We start from the raw sequence: 16,271 nt of genomic DNA, 5'->3' as shown, positions 1-16,271 counted from the left end.
TCCGGTAATTTGGCATCTATACCAACATTGCCCACCACCAAAAACGGATTAGGGTTGTCACTTTCATCTAATTTACCCAACTTCGCAAGTAAAAGAAGGTTATGTTTGTACACTAAAATAAGTTTATAAATATATACTGTATTTAATTTGTCTTATTATCCTCTATTTAGATGTTTTATCCCGTTAACGAATGAAAAACACAACAAAAATCATATTTTTGGCCATTAAACTATTGTAACAGATTTTCTCAAAAGTGACAACCCTAGCCTTTGTAAAACGTTAGGCGAGCCTTATTTGGAAATGGGCAAAAACGGGTAGGCAACATTGCCCAGCAAATTTATTTTAAAGTTTTTACACTTATCGCTAAGTTATTAACAGGGAATGGTAGGATTGCCCAAAACCTTTAAGTGATCCTTAGACATCATCATCATACGAGCTGTATTTGAATACCAAATTGACGTGGGCAATGTTGGCGAAAACCCCGGATATCTTTGCCCGCCCTCTAAAACGCAAAAAAATGAGTAAAAACACGATAAAAAATATTTTTTCTTTCAAATAAACTGATGCGTTTGATCACAATGGACGTGCTGAGCAAAAAAAGTCATATGATGTGATGTTTTTTGAGAAATTCGTTTTAAAAATTAAGCGGGCAAAGTTGGTGATAATGACGGTACCTACTCTTCGAAGGCCGCAAAAATATGTGACATGGTCTTATGGTTCTACAAATAAGATCGTGTCAGATATTTTTGCGGCCTTCGTTGTGTAACATAAATTGCAGGCGACTGTACATTTGGAATAATTATTTTATTTAGTTTCAACGAAAGTTTCAAGTATAGTACGAAAATACTTCAGATATGCAATATGCACAAAATGTAGACCTAATCGAAATAAAACATTGCTTTTTATAGGTAATTTATAAAACATTCGATACATAGGTATACATAACAATAACTAGAGCGCTATTGGCCTGTAAGCTTCATCTCGGTCTCCAAAGCCGCAAAAACTCGCTAGTACTTAGTGCTGGTCTAGCCGTTATTTTTTCTTGAAGATTTTCAGAGAACAGCACGTACACGCATTATACATATAGACGGAAAGAACCGCATAATCATATATTCGTCGCAATCCATGGTATTACAGATCTAGGTACAAGACTTTCAGGTATTACTTATACGAATTACATAACTCTTTCTGTTAATAGGCATTATTTTAAGATAAAAGTTCTATAATATAATACAAGATTACAATTGTCATCAAAATTCATTGACGTACAGAAGTCTAATACGTTTTTAACACATTCAATACCACTAAGTGCTACGGGTTACGCTCGTAGCGCGTAGCCACGGTTTCGTCGTATGTAGCGCGTAGTCGCTACGAACAGTGTACCCGACAGTCGGGTTCTTGGTGTTGAATGTGTTAAACTGACGCAAAATGATACCAGCATAATAAAAATTGATCCCAATCAGTAAAGATGAGTCTTTAAACTTTTTTCATTTTAAGCGAGTTTTGAAGGAACATAATACTTAAATTCGACTGTAATCGTATTGTTTTAAGATAGTTTACTGCGGTTTTCAACCATTATAACAGCAAATCAAATTTAAATGAGACGCGAGCTGATATTTATGTACCCTTTTTTTTGAAATACAATTTATCTACTGGTATACTTTTTCTACTAGAATTTATCTACTAGATTGAATTTCTGTGTTGTCTTTGTGAGTAAAAATATAAATCGATAATAAATTGGTAGCTGAATTATCTAGCTTTCAGAATTATACAATAATTCAATTACTGTCAAAGACAAAATTGTTTTGCTTCTGTCTCAAACGGAACTCCATATTTTGATTTTTTGATACTTTTAGTGTCGATTTGTAGAGAATAACAGCAAATTAAAAATACAATGGCATGAAGAGTCGGTACACGGTTTCTTCGTGAACAAATTTACGTGTAATTTAATGCAATTATTAAACATTTATTGAACAAATTATGGTTACAAAGTGAGGTCTAAATCGAAAACGTCATATACCGGCCCCTGTTAAAATGTAAGTATCTAAGAATATCTCGACCATCTCGACGGACTAGACTATCGGTTAAAACAAACGCAAATTTGTTCATTCATTTGTCGGCTACTATGCACAATATGGGTTCTCTGTTCGTAGCCGTTTTTCGCTACACATCGTTTTTTCCCTTGTTATTGGCTACGCTCCTAGCGCGGTAGCTCGCGCTGACAGTGAATGTGCTAAATTTAGCCTTCTTATAGCTGCCAGAAAGCTGGCTAAAGGAAAGTTTCAAGGCTAAGCAGAGACCAAACTTAGAACAATGTACGAACATTAGTGCAAATTAGCGTTTCGGTTTCTTGATAAAGTGTCTCCGTGCCCGAGCACGAGAACTTGGGCTAAATTAATAAAATACATTTTGCCTCTCAGCGATTATCATTAATCTTCTTAAATGTTAGTACAGTCAGCCAAGAAAGTGGTCTACCACTTTTCGACTCTATCAATCAGATGATAGAGTCGAAAAGTGGGAGACCACATTCTTGGCTGACCGTACCTATTATTCTTGTAAACGTGTAAACACTCTTCTAATTTGTTCTGTTTACTTTTAATTTCTGAGTTTTAAGACTGCACACGAGGCTTCGAAATTTAAACTATTCAAAGTATTATTAAGTATACATGTGTTCAAAAGGCGAAAGTGTTAATTAAATGTTATATTAGCAATGTTTGTTAGGCGATAGGTGATATATGTACATATAGCTAATATAGTATAGGAACCTTCAAGAATAAGCATGCTTGTAGTTTTGCGCTACCGTCCACGTACCTACTGTGTATGACGAAGTTTTGATGGATTCAACATAAAATATTAGATTTAAGAAGATAGGTACACGTGTATGTAGATAGACGTGTAATCGACTTTAATGTGTGCACTCAAAACTTTTCAATACGACTGTGAGAGAATAGTAGTTTGTGTTACAAGGGATCAAAATGATATATTTCCGTCAAGGGCGTACATTGAATCCTGAGCGTAATGAGGGATTCAAGTGTTAACGCCCAAGACGATATAATTTTGATACCGTGTGACACATATATACTGCTTTTCACATCAACTATGAGGAAAATAATATTATTCAAGCTAAAAAAAGAATGCAAAAAATTACAAAAACAGTTTCCTAGAACAGAAAAGTGCCACTATGATCCCCCCTAACAGGGAGGAAAAGTGCCACTTTGATCCCTCCTAGCGGGGAAGAAAAAGCCTTTTTCCGAATAGGTGATGTGAAAACAAATTTAATACAAGATTGAATAAAGCAATACCTTTAACCCCGTCACCCGCCCCCGAGCCACTACCTCATCAGAATTTTTTGTCTAATTTGGTTAAGCTACAAAATGTCCTTTGTCTTTTGAGACCAACCGTACCTGTAATAACTACGCTTTATTATATAGCTGACTTTAAACCTGCTTGCAAAGCTGTTTGAGCGAAAGAGGTACCCGACCTTATAAGTAGTTTCCTAGTGGTTAGTGCACCGTCAAGTACCAATTGAACTTGTATACCTATACCTATAGCAAAATGTTATACCTCGAATCAACTTTTATGGCATGAGCACTAAACTTGACGGAGTTAAATTGTGCAAAACGGGAAGTGGTTCGTGAAAGACGCATCAAACTTTTATTATTATAACCGTCTGTATTTTATGTCTGAGATCATTTCGTTTTATGTCTGGTCAGATAGATTTGTAGCTTTTGAAATAATTAAGTTTAGGATTTTGCTTTCATTGAAATCAATACAGTAAGTCGGTACCTAATTCTTCTATATTCTTCTATTCTATTCTATTCTAATTCAAATAGTAGGTGACTTCTAACGTAATTCTACTTAAGGCTAACGAAATATGAATAACGATGCATGGATGCTAAATATAAAATAATTTTACTAAAGCGAAGTTGTACATTTAATCATAGGGAAAGTCTTACATGTTTTTTTATTTGAAATGGTTCATCTTTATTCAGCAAGCATCTTTATGCAGCAGGCTATGGGGTCAGCATGTATTGCCTGATTCAGATTCACTTGGAGTAGGAACTTAGAATAAAGTGTTTGTACCTAGTAAATATATAGGTAGATCATGAATATAAGGGTATTACCCTTATTGTAGACACTTAAATCTAGCTATGAATAAGGTAAGAATAATAAAGAGGAACACTTTAGGTGCTCTCCGTGAAAATTCTCGTATGAAATTACCTATGCAGTTTAAAAAGGTTTCGGAGTTGTTTCACGTATACATAGGTACCGGCACGTAAAGACAAAATGCTTAAACAGCTCAAAACCAGTCAAATTCGAATGCTGAACTTTCATTATCAAACTCAAGTAGCTTTCTCTCAAATAATTATGTTTCATACAGCATACCACTTACTCGTAATATTATGTAAACAGGACCTTGATCCTAATTCAATGAAGGCACACATTAATTAAATTAAAATTGTAAATTCACGAAGTACCTATTATTAAAGACACATGTTACCTTAGAGCATTTAATAATTGGAGTGGCCATTGAGAGCTTACCCCTCTGCCGAAAAACTTGCACAATTGTGCAAACTTTTGTATGAACTGACATATGGCTATTTGTACGTTACGTACAAATCATGTAGAAATAGCAATACATTTTTTGACGTCTCCTCCCCCGCAAAAATCAGCAGACTGTTTTGTAAAGAAAATGACAGCGATGACATCTCCAATTACTAAATGTTCTAAGTCTAAGCATGTTACACGTACTGTTACAGTGGCATGTGTGAAATAGGGAACACACCCACGCATCTTATTCTCCTCCTCTTAGCCCAAGCGAGCTTTTGCCTAACATCCAAAATAAAGTGTGACGACGACAACTGTACCATCTATGAGAATCTTGAGACTACATACTGGTTGGCGTTGGGAATTATACTGGGCCTTACTCTTATTCCAATCGTTAATATGAACCAGTATAAAGTTGATATCCGATAACGCCGTTATTTCGTACCTCGACATTAGATTTTTATTGGTTTATCTAAAGCGAACACTTGCTTGTGATCGCGTAGCGGTAGGAATTATCAGGCAAATGCCTTTCTAACACCCCCAAACGCGGTGTGAATATTTTAAGTTACTTAATCTATTTTTAGATTGCTCTCCTATATCGAGTTACTGTTCTCGTTAACTTGTTGCCTTGATTTGGTGCCCGATAAGTTGAGTACCCTACATTTTTAATGAATTTTGCTATGTTATGTATGTATATAATTATGTATGTATGTATTTACTTTATTGTACATAGAAATAAAAACACGAGAAACACAGTTACGGAGTCAATTAAATACAACAAAGGCGAACTCATCCCTGAATGGGATCTCTTCCAGTTAACCTTTGAGGAAATGAGTAGGACAGAAGTTATCATGAAACGGAGAAGTCTATACACACGGTGTCGCTTTCAGTACGGATCAAACAAAGGACAATGAAAGAGGACATTATAAGAGTTACCGATTTGACTCCCACGTTTTAGCGAAAAATAATTAAAACCTATCAGAGCCTCTACCATCAGTTTTGACATTGACATAACGCTCACGTCTACGTAATTTACTTTCTGTACATCTCGCTTGCACTAATATGCGAGTACGAGCGAGATGCATAGAAAGTAATTTACGTAGACGTGAGCGTATATGTCAATGTAAAAACTGATGGTAGACGTACAGGTGGCCATGACATTCGTATTTTGAGGTAAATACTCAAAGGGTGAATTACAGCACATTACAGAGAATTCGGCAGAGAGTTAGTTTTCTATAGGTATGGCACTGTGTCCTATTCCTAAATGAAAATAATTTTAAACTCTTTTTTTATATATTTAGATTCATAAAACTGGGCGTTACACAAACAAGCATAACTATACTAATAATAAATAAAAATACCTAATTATACATGTAGTGCGTACGTAATTGTTTTCCATCGTATTTTCTCGGAAACGTTCGTATTTGTCATGCTACTTCAGTCAACCTCGGTACCTACTTTTTGTACCGAAACTGACTGAAATAGCAAGGCACGTTCGTACGTTTCCGTGAAAATATGGTGGAAAATAATTATGCACTACAACTGTAAGGGAAGGTGTGGTGTACGCCCTTCTTGATATTATGAACACAACATGCTCGAGATAATAGGTAACAATAATGGTAAGTAAACGAATGCTTTACAAACCGCTATTACTCCAATATCTCAACTAAAATTGGAATGATTTTAAAGGCAGTCATTTTGGCAATATAGCGCATAGGTATTCAGGTATAACTTTCGCTGCTAAGAATTTATTAAACGACGCGGACCATTTTATTAAGACCCTTATGAAATAAAATAAACAGAAGTCAATATAAACGAGCCTTAGTTAGGAAAAGTGCCTGAGACTAAACGGTTTTTGTCAACTAATGTCTCTGTTGTTTTCAGGCACGTCTGACTACGACCGCGACGGACCAGTCATCACCGAGGAGGAATACGAGGAGATGATGGATAAACTGAAAGCCGCAGACACCCTGTACACCGAGTACACGCTTGAGGAGATCATCTACCAGCTCGCTAAGGTGAGGTTGTCTATGGTCTTGCACTACTTTCTTAGACTGTAACGAGTTGGTCCTCATCGGGGAGTAGGTACAGAGTGATAAAATAAATAAATAAATAAATATTATAGGACATTCTTACAATGCTGCAATGCAATGGAATGCTGGGCGACGAAAATAGCGGATGAAAGAAGAGTGCACGCAGCGGAAATGAGAATGCTGAGATGGATGTGAGGAGTGACGAGATAAAGATAAAGATAAAAAGATAAAAAATAGTTTATTCAAGTAGGCATATTACAATGCGCTTATGAACGTCAAATAAACCTTTACGGGCTCCAACCGTACACCTCTGCCCCGAGAAGATTTAAATCCCCCCTCGATTGGAGAAGGGTATCCCAATATGGGACCGGCAACAAACTCGGCGGGACACATCTTTTCCACAGAGAAAGGATCGTATTAAGAATGAGTATATAAGAGGAAGTTTGAAAGTAGCTCCAGTAACGGAGAAAATGAGGAGTACTAGGTTAGCGTGGTATGGGCATGTAATGAGGAGGGATGAATGCCATATAGGCAAAAGAATGTTAGGGATGAATGTTGATGGACGGAGAGCGTAATGGTAGCCAAAAAACGATGGATGGATTGTGTGAAAGAGGATATGAGAAAGAAAGGAGTGAGTGCTGAGGAGACGAAAGACAGAGGAGAATGGAAGAGAAAAACATGTTGTGCCGACCCCACATAACGTGGGATAAGGGCAGGGGAATGAAAAGGAAGAAGAAGATAGGACATTCTTACACAGATTGACTAAGTCCCACAGTAAGCTCAAGAAGAAGAAGAAGTGATGGAGGCTACTTCAAACTTACATTGTTACATTAACATGATATCAGTCGCCCGTTCGTTTTGCCCGCGCCAATACATGTAAGGACTATAGTACGAGCGAAATGCACGCGCGACTGATATCATCTAGTCTAGATATAATTTTTATGTCACAATGCAATTCATGGCCAGCCTCATAGCCTAAAAGCAGGTGATACCTTCTATACCGAGCAAACCTAAACTCGAGGTTACGGCCCGGTCCCATAAAACGTAGGTACAAGAACTCCGGACGTTTTACCCCGAAAATGGTAGAAAACTATTTTAATTTTAAAAATAATATAGTTTTTGGGGACCCTTTTCTTTGGAAGCGTAGGTTCGAATCCTACCGACTGCGCCAGTGGGAAGTGTAAGTAAAACGCAAGCTGGGCAGTAACTGACTTTATTATAGATGTAGGTACTCGACATATTACAATTGCTGGCATCAGGCATACCCTACATCATATACACCTACAGCATATCACTTTGCTATTATACACCAAGAATACTAAGATGCTTTTTAACACCCGGCCGGACGCGCCCCGCTAGGAAATATACGGGGAAATCCGACAGCTCCCTGTGTATTGTGAAGACTGAAGAAATATAATTATTAATATGTAGAGTTTTGGAGGCCAAGACTCATTTTGGGTCATCGCGCCAACCACGTAAGTAACTAAGTGAGTAATCTGTAGAGGAGATAGAGTCGGACCAAGAATAGTCTGCAGCGGATTTGATAGCCCACGTAGTGCAAGTGTCATTTATACGTCATAATTTCACAAAAGTTTGACCTTTAAAATAACACGTGCACTGCGTGGGCTATCAAATCCGCTGCAGACTTTTCATGGACTGACTTTACGTATTATGCAATGGTTTCATCGTCCCCAGTGTCCCCATACTTGACAGGTCTAGGTACTATTTCAAAATTACATTTTTATTAAAGATGATGTTCTCTCAATCGCTGTCCCGCGACCCTGCTACGGCACGCGCTGCCACGCAACGCTTCATGGCGTTCCTGGAGCGAGAGGCCGAGCGCGGACAACTCTCGAGGACCATCGAGAAGAAAGTGCTTGGTGAGTTTCATATAGCTGCGACAGATTGGCTAACAGAATCATCCGCCAATGCGCGACCGAAAACCGTAAAAAAAGTTGCGCGAGTAAGTATTAAATGTTCGGCTGGCTATAGCAATTTAGAGCAAGGATAGTTAGCGAACACCATCGCGCATCGACAATAAAATGAAATCTGAATAACTGTGCCGACCATTTTCGTTCTTAACAAGACGGCAAATTAGAAGAATATAGTTATATTAAGGATCCTTACTCATCTTTGATACCGTCTTTTCCGCAGATATATTAGGTAGGTACCTACAAAATTTTGGAATTCACCGTATTTTCTTATAACGGAAATGGTTTTGGTCAGACAACATCAAACCAATGACGAAAGGGGATTTGATCAGTTTGGCCAGTTTAGACTTGTATAAGTAATTGTATCGCTAGAACCCGTTCCCAGAACTTAACTAATATTGTTTCAGACGTGATGATCGCCGCACTGACGGATACCATCGGAGACCATCCCGAGCTGATGCAGGCGCGGGACAACATCGGCATCAACCCTGCTAACCGGTACGCTAGTTTTATTTACATATATATATGCACTTTTCATGTTAATAGCTTTTGCCAGTACCTGATCTATGCTCGTGATCCAGAGGCCGTGAGTTCAAGTCTCACCCAAGGCAGTAATTTAAATTTATTCTAAGCTATGCTCGTGATTTCTTTCTATAAGGCGAAAGTTGTTTAATCAAGTTTCCAATCGATGCAGTTACTATAGAAAGGCCTCTAGATTGCTATTAATATTTTTTGGTCTAAAAAAACACTACAATTTTTCAAAAACTCTCCTGGTTGAATGCACTGCACGTAAATCACAAAAGGAACTAGTTGGGTTTTTTACCTTTTGTTATTCGTATCCTTAAAAAACTTAAGAGATTCGTATCGACTGAACTACGAGAAAAACAGACTCACCCACGTTTTTCCTCAGACTGATGCGGCAGTTCTTGGAGGCGAGCTCCGCGGAGCCGAGCATGTCGCGCGCCATCCTCGCCGCCTACAAGGACGAGCTGCTCAAGGGCGTCCCGCACAAGATGGGCTTCCCGGCCAACTAAACCCATGCTGACGACTTTACACTTTACTTTTTATTTCATTAATTATGGATTGTATTAAGGCTCTGTCAGACGTAAAGACGGGACATGACGGGAGGACGATTTTCAAGTTTTTTTTTAATGCACTTCTTATTTTTAGGGTTCCGTATTATTTATCTAATTTGCGGTGTGTGGCGCGCTTTTCAATTATGGCCTTTCAGAAGAACGTTTATTTATTTTGTATAAATCTTTCTTTTTAAGGTGTGCTATCCCAGTTAATTACGTGATTTATATTTTATTATATTAAGTGGTTTCCGTTTCGTTGTTAAAATAGATTTGTTAATTTTTATGATTTATAAAATGAAGTTTTTTTATACGTAAAATTAAGGTTATATTATAGATGGGCATTACAATTTACCAAACGCTGTATTACTTATATATAGACTTACTGTCCCGAGTAAATAGCTATATATTTTAATCGTTACCTTTTAGAAACCAAAATTTCGGCAGCTAAATGCTCAAAATAAATATTAACTAAGTACATGTTATGCTTACAAAGTTTATGAAACTATGAAAGCTATATGCTAGCTATATGAAAGCTATATGCGACTACCTATCTTTTTTTTTTATATAACCTAATACACCGATTTAATTCCATAACAAGAGTACCCAATCTACTTCTATTGATGTAAATATTTCACCGCTATAAGTGTATCAATATAATGCATTCACACGATTATTTTATTAATCTGGACAAATGTAAGGTTAAGAGAAGCAATGACATATAATACCAAAGAAATACCAAATATTAGATTTGAGCAAATGGAAGAGATTTTATTAAATTAAAATATATGTACTAGTTATCTATCATTTAATCGTTAATGTTTACGATCATATTAAATGTTTAAGGAAATACATTTTTGTATTAAAAGATAAATAGTATTATTTAGAAGTAGCTTTCAGTGTTTTAGTAGTGGATATCCTTGTTTAGCATTATTTTACTGACAAAATTATCTAGTTTATAGTTAAAATATAAGTTACATTGTAGCTTAAGACACATTACGATATGATATAATTAGCTAGTCAAATATTCTTCATATTTTTCTACAGCATAAAACTTTGTGAGAGATGTGCAATTGATTCAGGTTACATATTTAGATATTTAAAAAGGTCTTCCCTTATAGATTATATAAAAAAATCGTAACTATGCCCGTCGAATAGAATAAAGAAATCTCAAAGATTTTAATATATTTACTGTAGTATTTAAACGGAGTTATGCTTCTATACAGAAGATTTTAATTGGTTTGGTCCCTATATGTAGAAATGGAATATGTAAATAAAACAAAAGCTGGAATTCAAATTTGTTTTGCATTTACAATCTTTACAATTGTTAAACATGAAACGTCGTGTCAAAAAATAACCAATACAGTGTTTTTTTCAACTGCGCTTTTTCAAACAATAGGGATTTTCTCTTGAAAAGTTATCAAAATTCACTTGCCCCAATATTTTAGCTCTCTGAACGCATATCAGAATTAAATAAACATATCCCTAGATTGAATTTATTTTTAATATCAAATCTTTTTTACGCACCAAAGCGAATTATTCCTATATCTATTTAGGCAAAATTTTACTGATGTAAATTTGAAGGAATTGCACATCAGCATCACTATTATGTATCTCTCAACTCTAATTATAAAACAACATTTATGAACTTCATAAATAACATATTTTGTAAAAATTGATCAGATCCATGTCTTTCTATTAGAATCACAAAATATTATTTACCTACCTACTTAAAGTAAGACTTGAAATATAATATTAATCAGCATTGTTGGAAATAATGCTATGATCGGCAAAATTTATTATATTTATATTATTCTTTGAAATATATTGTGGATTTAATAAAAAAGTTTAAATGTCATTAGTGTTTCATTTGGATTATCACGAGATCAAAATTAACAAATAGGTAAAAGGTATGTTTATTGAATTTATTCTTAAAAAACAGTCATAAATACACATTGCGTAAAACTATAATATTAGTAAAGACTTGAAAGCGGAGGAAACGCATTTGCCTTACTCACCACCACTTTCTTGTGCTGGTATGAAATGTATCCTTTAATCTTCCCATCATATATCATGTTGGCAACAATACATTGCGTCTCATCGGCATCAACGTCATGCTGTCCCATCAACTGTAGAGCCGCTTGGAAGCTTGCTATGTCAATCTGATGCGTACCCTCCGCCAAGAAAACTTTCCTAAACAAATTCCTATACGCCGTAATCTTCAATTTCTCTACAATCAAGTAAATACCAGCTCTAATAAAGAATGTCTCATGTTCCTCCATTACTCTGTCTATGCCTCTTAGATCTCCGTTTTTGACAGCTGATACTAAATCCCAAAACTGCATTAAGTCATATTTCTGTAGTAGATCTCTGGCTGGCATGAAGCCTAGTAGCATCTTCACGGGTACTAAGTAAGTTAATATCAGTCTTTTGTTTCTGCTGCTTTTGTAGTGGCACTTTTGAAATGCGAATGACAAGAATTCATCAGCCGAGCGGTAGTCAGAGTCAAACATTGCTTTACGGCCTACAAAATACCTGTATGTGATCTGTTGAGCGAGTGGAAACTGGTCTTTGAACGGTGACGAATCTATGGCTCTAATCAGCGGCTTGCATAAGTGTAACTTGTTTATTCGAAAGTAGACTTTAAGGAGTTGGTTCACAAGGTTTAACATGCCCAACCTTTTGGTGTCCTCGTCAGAAGATCTGTTGTCTGCGGCACAGACCCTGAAGCATGCTAGTAAGCTCTCTGCTGCCTTTTCCATAATTTTGCCATTACTTTGCACTGAAAATAGAATAAAATAATAATATAAGTAAACATTGATAAAACAATAGCCAGAGTTGTTAATCTTAATTTCAAGATCATGAAATTGATTTTTGTAAAAGTTACATTGTAGCTGGTTTGTTAGTGCACGACACCTTGCATTTTGAGACTATGCGCTGAAACTTGGCACAGTTGATTCTTAGCTGGTCTTGAGCAGATACAGACCGGGAGCCGCCGGGAGCCACCTTTCATTTAGTGGGGGGGAGGGGGGAAGTTTGATGCTGCCGCGCTTCACTTGGAGCAACATTTCTCTAAAACTATACCTATTAGGGCATGTGATATATAATTTTCGGATAAATTAAGGATGAGGAATCTATTTTTAGAACAAAAACAATGCACTTTCTAACAAAAAAAAAGCATAAAGTAGAAAAGAATAGAAACCTAATTTAATTTTTTTGTAATTACCAATTTTTTTTAAAGTGTTGTAGGAATCTGAAAACAAAAAATATAGTCGTAAAGCTACACTTATTACGTTTAAAAAATATATAGTTTATTATACAAATCTGTTGATAAATGGGAGATAAAAAATAATATTAAGCGTGGGTCAGAGTGATCTCAGTGCAAAATATTATTAAGGTGGGAAAGTTACTTATAATTTGTTCTACAATCGGTTTTTTTTTTTAGTTTTTCGTAAATAACTCGTAAATGGTAGCCCACACCAAAAAATCATCTTTTACGTAAATAATGTGTTTCAGATTTCTTATAAAATAAGTGCTACTTTATTTCGCTAGGATCAATATTTAAAAAAATATTGAAGGGAGGAAATAAATTCTAAGGTCCCCTTTTTTAGTCATTCGTAAATAACTCGTAACGATGGCCAATAGCAAAAAATGTTTTATTACATGAATAATTTACATAAAATTTCATATAAATTTAATATATAGGATATAATATTGATCATAGCGAAAAAAAGCAGCACTTATCTTATAAGAAATCTGAAACAGATTATTTACGTAAAAGATATTTTTTTGCTGTGGGCTACCGTTTACGAATTATTTACGAAAAACTAAAAAAAATAAGCGATTGTTGAACAAATTATAAGTAACCTTCCCACCTTCATATGAGATCACTCTGACCCACGCTTAAAATATTATTTTTATATTTCCCATTTATCAACAGATTTGTATAACAAACTATATATTTTTTTAAACGTTATAAGTGTAGCTTTATGACTATATTCTTTGTTTTCAGATTCCTGCAACACTTTAAAAAAATTGGTAATTTAAATAAAAACAAAAATACGTTTTTTAGTCTTTTCTACTTTATGCTTTTTTTTGTTAGAAAATGCATTGTTTTTGTTGTAAAAATAGATTCCTCATCCTTATGGGGCATCCACATGCCCTAATAGGTATAGTTTTAGAGAAATGTTGCTCCAAGTGAACCGCGGCAGCATTGAACTTCCCCCCCTCCCCCCCACTAAATGAGAGGTGGCTCTCGATGTCTCCCGGTCTGTATCTGCTCAAGACCAGCTAAGAACCAACTGTGCCAAGTTTCAGCGCATAGTCTCAAAGTGCAAGGTCCCCATACAACGGTGTGCACTAACAAACCAGCTAATTGTACTGTGAGGCTAAGGTTCAGGCTTCTTGTATTTTAAACTTATTTAGTTTGCAATGTATCTTTAGGTCAAGTCTTGCAAGCAAGTTTTCAGAGTGTCACATTGGCCTACTATTTGGCGTGTAAATTTAAAAATAATTTAATGTTGGCACCACCAATGTATAAAATATAGTGTATTCTTTGACAATGAATCATTTAAACAGTGCAAGCTATGGTGTCATTCAAAAGCATAATAATAGATGTTACTAAAGTGTCATTCTATGGAACTTGCTAACTATGTAAACAAACTGCCATTCTAGGTATCCACTCTAGGTGGTACAATATTGAATTTTATTTATGCAATTTCAAGTTTCATCTTGTAACTTACTATTAGCTCCCTCAGCCTTCTGAGCCACCAGGCGCAGGTCCAAGCAGACAGTGTACATGAGTGGCAAACTCCAGTTCTCTTCCTTCTGGTTCTGTAGCAGACGCACCACAGATGCCACACAAGAGCTTTGATAGTTGAACGCCTCCATGTAGTCTTTCATGAAAAGAGCCTGCAAGTTTAAATTTTATGAATAAGGAAGTTGTTTAGCATATCTGGGAAGAAAAATAGTAAAACCCTTTACTTAGGGTTTGGCAGTGGCGTAACTATACCAAGGCCTGTCATGTGGCAAATTTACTGATTGGAAGCAATGGGAGCCCCTGTGCTCATGGTCTTACGGTCACATTGGCGTCCCTCTGGGGTCAATACTTAGCCCGTGGCATATTGCTTGCTTTCCCAACCTATAGCTGCGCTACTGTGGTTTTGTGGTGACCTCAACACAGAATCATAAATGAAGCATTAGCTACTATAAAATTAATTTGACTCTGGAACTTACTCTGACACACAACAAGTGAGCTATGACGATATCGTCCAGCGGAGCCACGCAGTTACCATCCACCAGCGACGCAATGTCGCTAGACCGTAGACTTCTGTTCCCCACATGCTCGTCTCGCAATGAGAACAGTCTTGCTAGGACATCCCCCTGTGCAGTCCTAAATGCTCGTTCAACGTACTGAATGTACTGATTTAGGGTATTAATTGACATAGACATGTTTATGCCTAATTACATTGATTTCTTAAACTAGCAAAGTTAATAGTGCAAATATTGTTATGTAGGGTCGAATTCTACGAGCGTATCGCAAGTCGGTTTAACAATGCTCTCACAAGAATGTGGATATGTAAAATAAATCTGTTTATAACCCGGCAACGTTATCCGTCCCGAAAAATACAAAATGCCAAAGCAAATGGATAACCAAACAAAATTACAAAACTGTCAATGTCACGAAAGAAATGGACGTCAAAATGAAGAAGGAGCGTTCCTAATTTTATAAAAAAAAATACATTGAAACTTAAACATATTGCAATTGATGTATTATATACTTGGTCAAGCAGATCTTGTCAGTAGAAAAAGGCGGCAAATTTGAAAAATGTAGGCGCGAAGGGATATCGTCCCATAGAAAATTTGAATTTCGTGCCTTTTTTTACTGACAAGATTTGCTTGACCGTCTATATGTTTAAGTTTTACTTTGTTAATAAATTATACTAATTTTATCAAATTTCTGAAAAGGACGAGCCTTCATAAAACTTTACAATGGCTACTTTCCATCAACAAATTATTCGTTAAAGTTGGTCAAGCAGATCTTGTCAGTAGAAAAAGGCAGCAAATTTGAAAAATGTAGGCGCGAAGGTATATCGTCTCATAGAAAATTTGAATTTAGCGCCTTTTTTACTGACAAGATTTGCTTGACCGTCTATAATTATTATAGATGGTACGATATTCTATGGTACGATATCCCTTCGCGCCTACATTTTTCAAATTTGCCGCCCTTTTCTACTGACAAGATCTGCTTGACCAAGTATACTTGTTTTGGAATGCATACAAAATATTAATCTGTTCTAAAGCCCCCTACAGACTATGCGCGTGAATCGCGGGCGAAGCCGCGAACGCGAGTGTGTAGTCGATTTTCGCAGACAGCGAAATCGACTCCACACTCGCGTTCGCGGCTTCGCCCGCGATTCACGCGCATAGTCTGGAGGGGGCTTAACGACTAAAGACACCGAGGCAATACATTTGATTGCGATCGATAATAATAAAAATATAAAAAATACAAACAAATGCTTAAAACTGATACACTAAAGTTTTGACAGTACGGTACTACTTTCCTATATTTTGGCACTTGTGTCGTAATTTGGCAGCAAAATTGATAACAAGAAGTTAAAAGGAACACACACTTCGGAACGTACACAGCTGACAAAACCAGACAGTGACATACAGTTGACACATTT

At 36.2% G+C, this 16,271-nt stretch overlaps 2 protein-coding genes across 2 annotated transcripts in view; one reads left to right on the top strand and one right to left on the bottom strand.

Moving 5' to 3' along the window:
- LOC134792377 (uncharacterized) overlaps window positions 1-11,441 on the top strand; it is a 130,454-nt gene extending 119,013 nt beyond the window's left edge. Inside the window, exons 12-15 of the mRNA XM_063763664.1 lie at window positions 6,433-6,566; window positions 8,332-8,461; window positions 8,920-9,010; window positions 9,423-11,441. Of these exons, the coding sequence (XP_063619734.1) occupies window positions 6,433-6,566; window positions 8,332-8,461; window positions 8,920-9,010; window positions 9,423-9,546 (479 nt within the window). The 3' untranslated portion in view covers window positions 9,547-11,441. The remainder of the gene's footprint in view (window positions 1-6,432; window positions 6,567-8,331; window positions 8,462-8,919; window positions 9,011-9,422) is intronic.
- A 55-nt stretch (window positions 11,442-11,496) lies between these two features.
- LOC134792392 (PCI domain-containing protein 2 homolog) lies at window positions 11,497-15,227 on the bottom strand. Its single transcript, XM_063763685.1, has 3 exons — window positions 14,821-15,227; window positions 14,328-14,496; window positions 11,497-12,367 (listed from the first exon to the last, which is right to left on the bottom strand). The coding sequence occupies exons 1-3, from the start codon at window positions 15,034-15,036 to the stop codon at window positions 11,559-11,561; spliced, it is 1,194 nt and encodes a 397-aa protein (XP_063619755.1). The 5' UTR covers window positions 15,037-15,227; the 3' UTR covers window positions 11,497-11,558.
- Window positions 15,228-16,271: the final 1,044 nt, after the last annotated feature.

The sequence above is a fragment of the Cydia splendana genome, chromosome 7, assembly GCF_910591565.1.
Source record: "Cydia splendana chromosome 7, ilCydSple1.2, whole genome shotgun sequence".
Classification (NCBI taxonomy): domain Eukaryota; kingdom Metazoa; phylum Arthropoda; class Insecta; order Lepidoptera; family Tortricidae; genus Cydia; species Cydia splendana.
The sequence above is the reverse complement of the archived record's forward strand: the minus strand, read 5'-3'. Positions and strand labels throughout refer to the sequence as shown.

Bases quoted from the DNA above. Each gene is read 5' to 3' on its own strand.
- LOC134792392 (XM_063763685.1), bottom strand. From the start codon at position 15,036: ATGTCTATGTCAATTAATACCCTAAATCAGTACATTCAGTACGTTGAA. The intron at 14,497-14,820 runs GTAAGTTCCAGA...TTAAACTTGCAG, and splicing joins CTCACTTGTTGTGTGTCAGA to GCTCTTTTCATGAAAGACTA. The intron at 12,368-14,327 runs GTAAGTTACAAG...TTCTATTTTCAG, and splicing joins GAAGGCTGAGGGAGCTAATA to TGCAAAGTAATGGCAAAATT.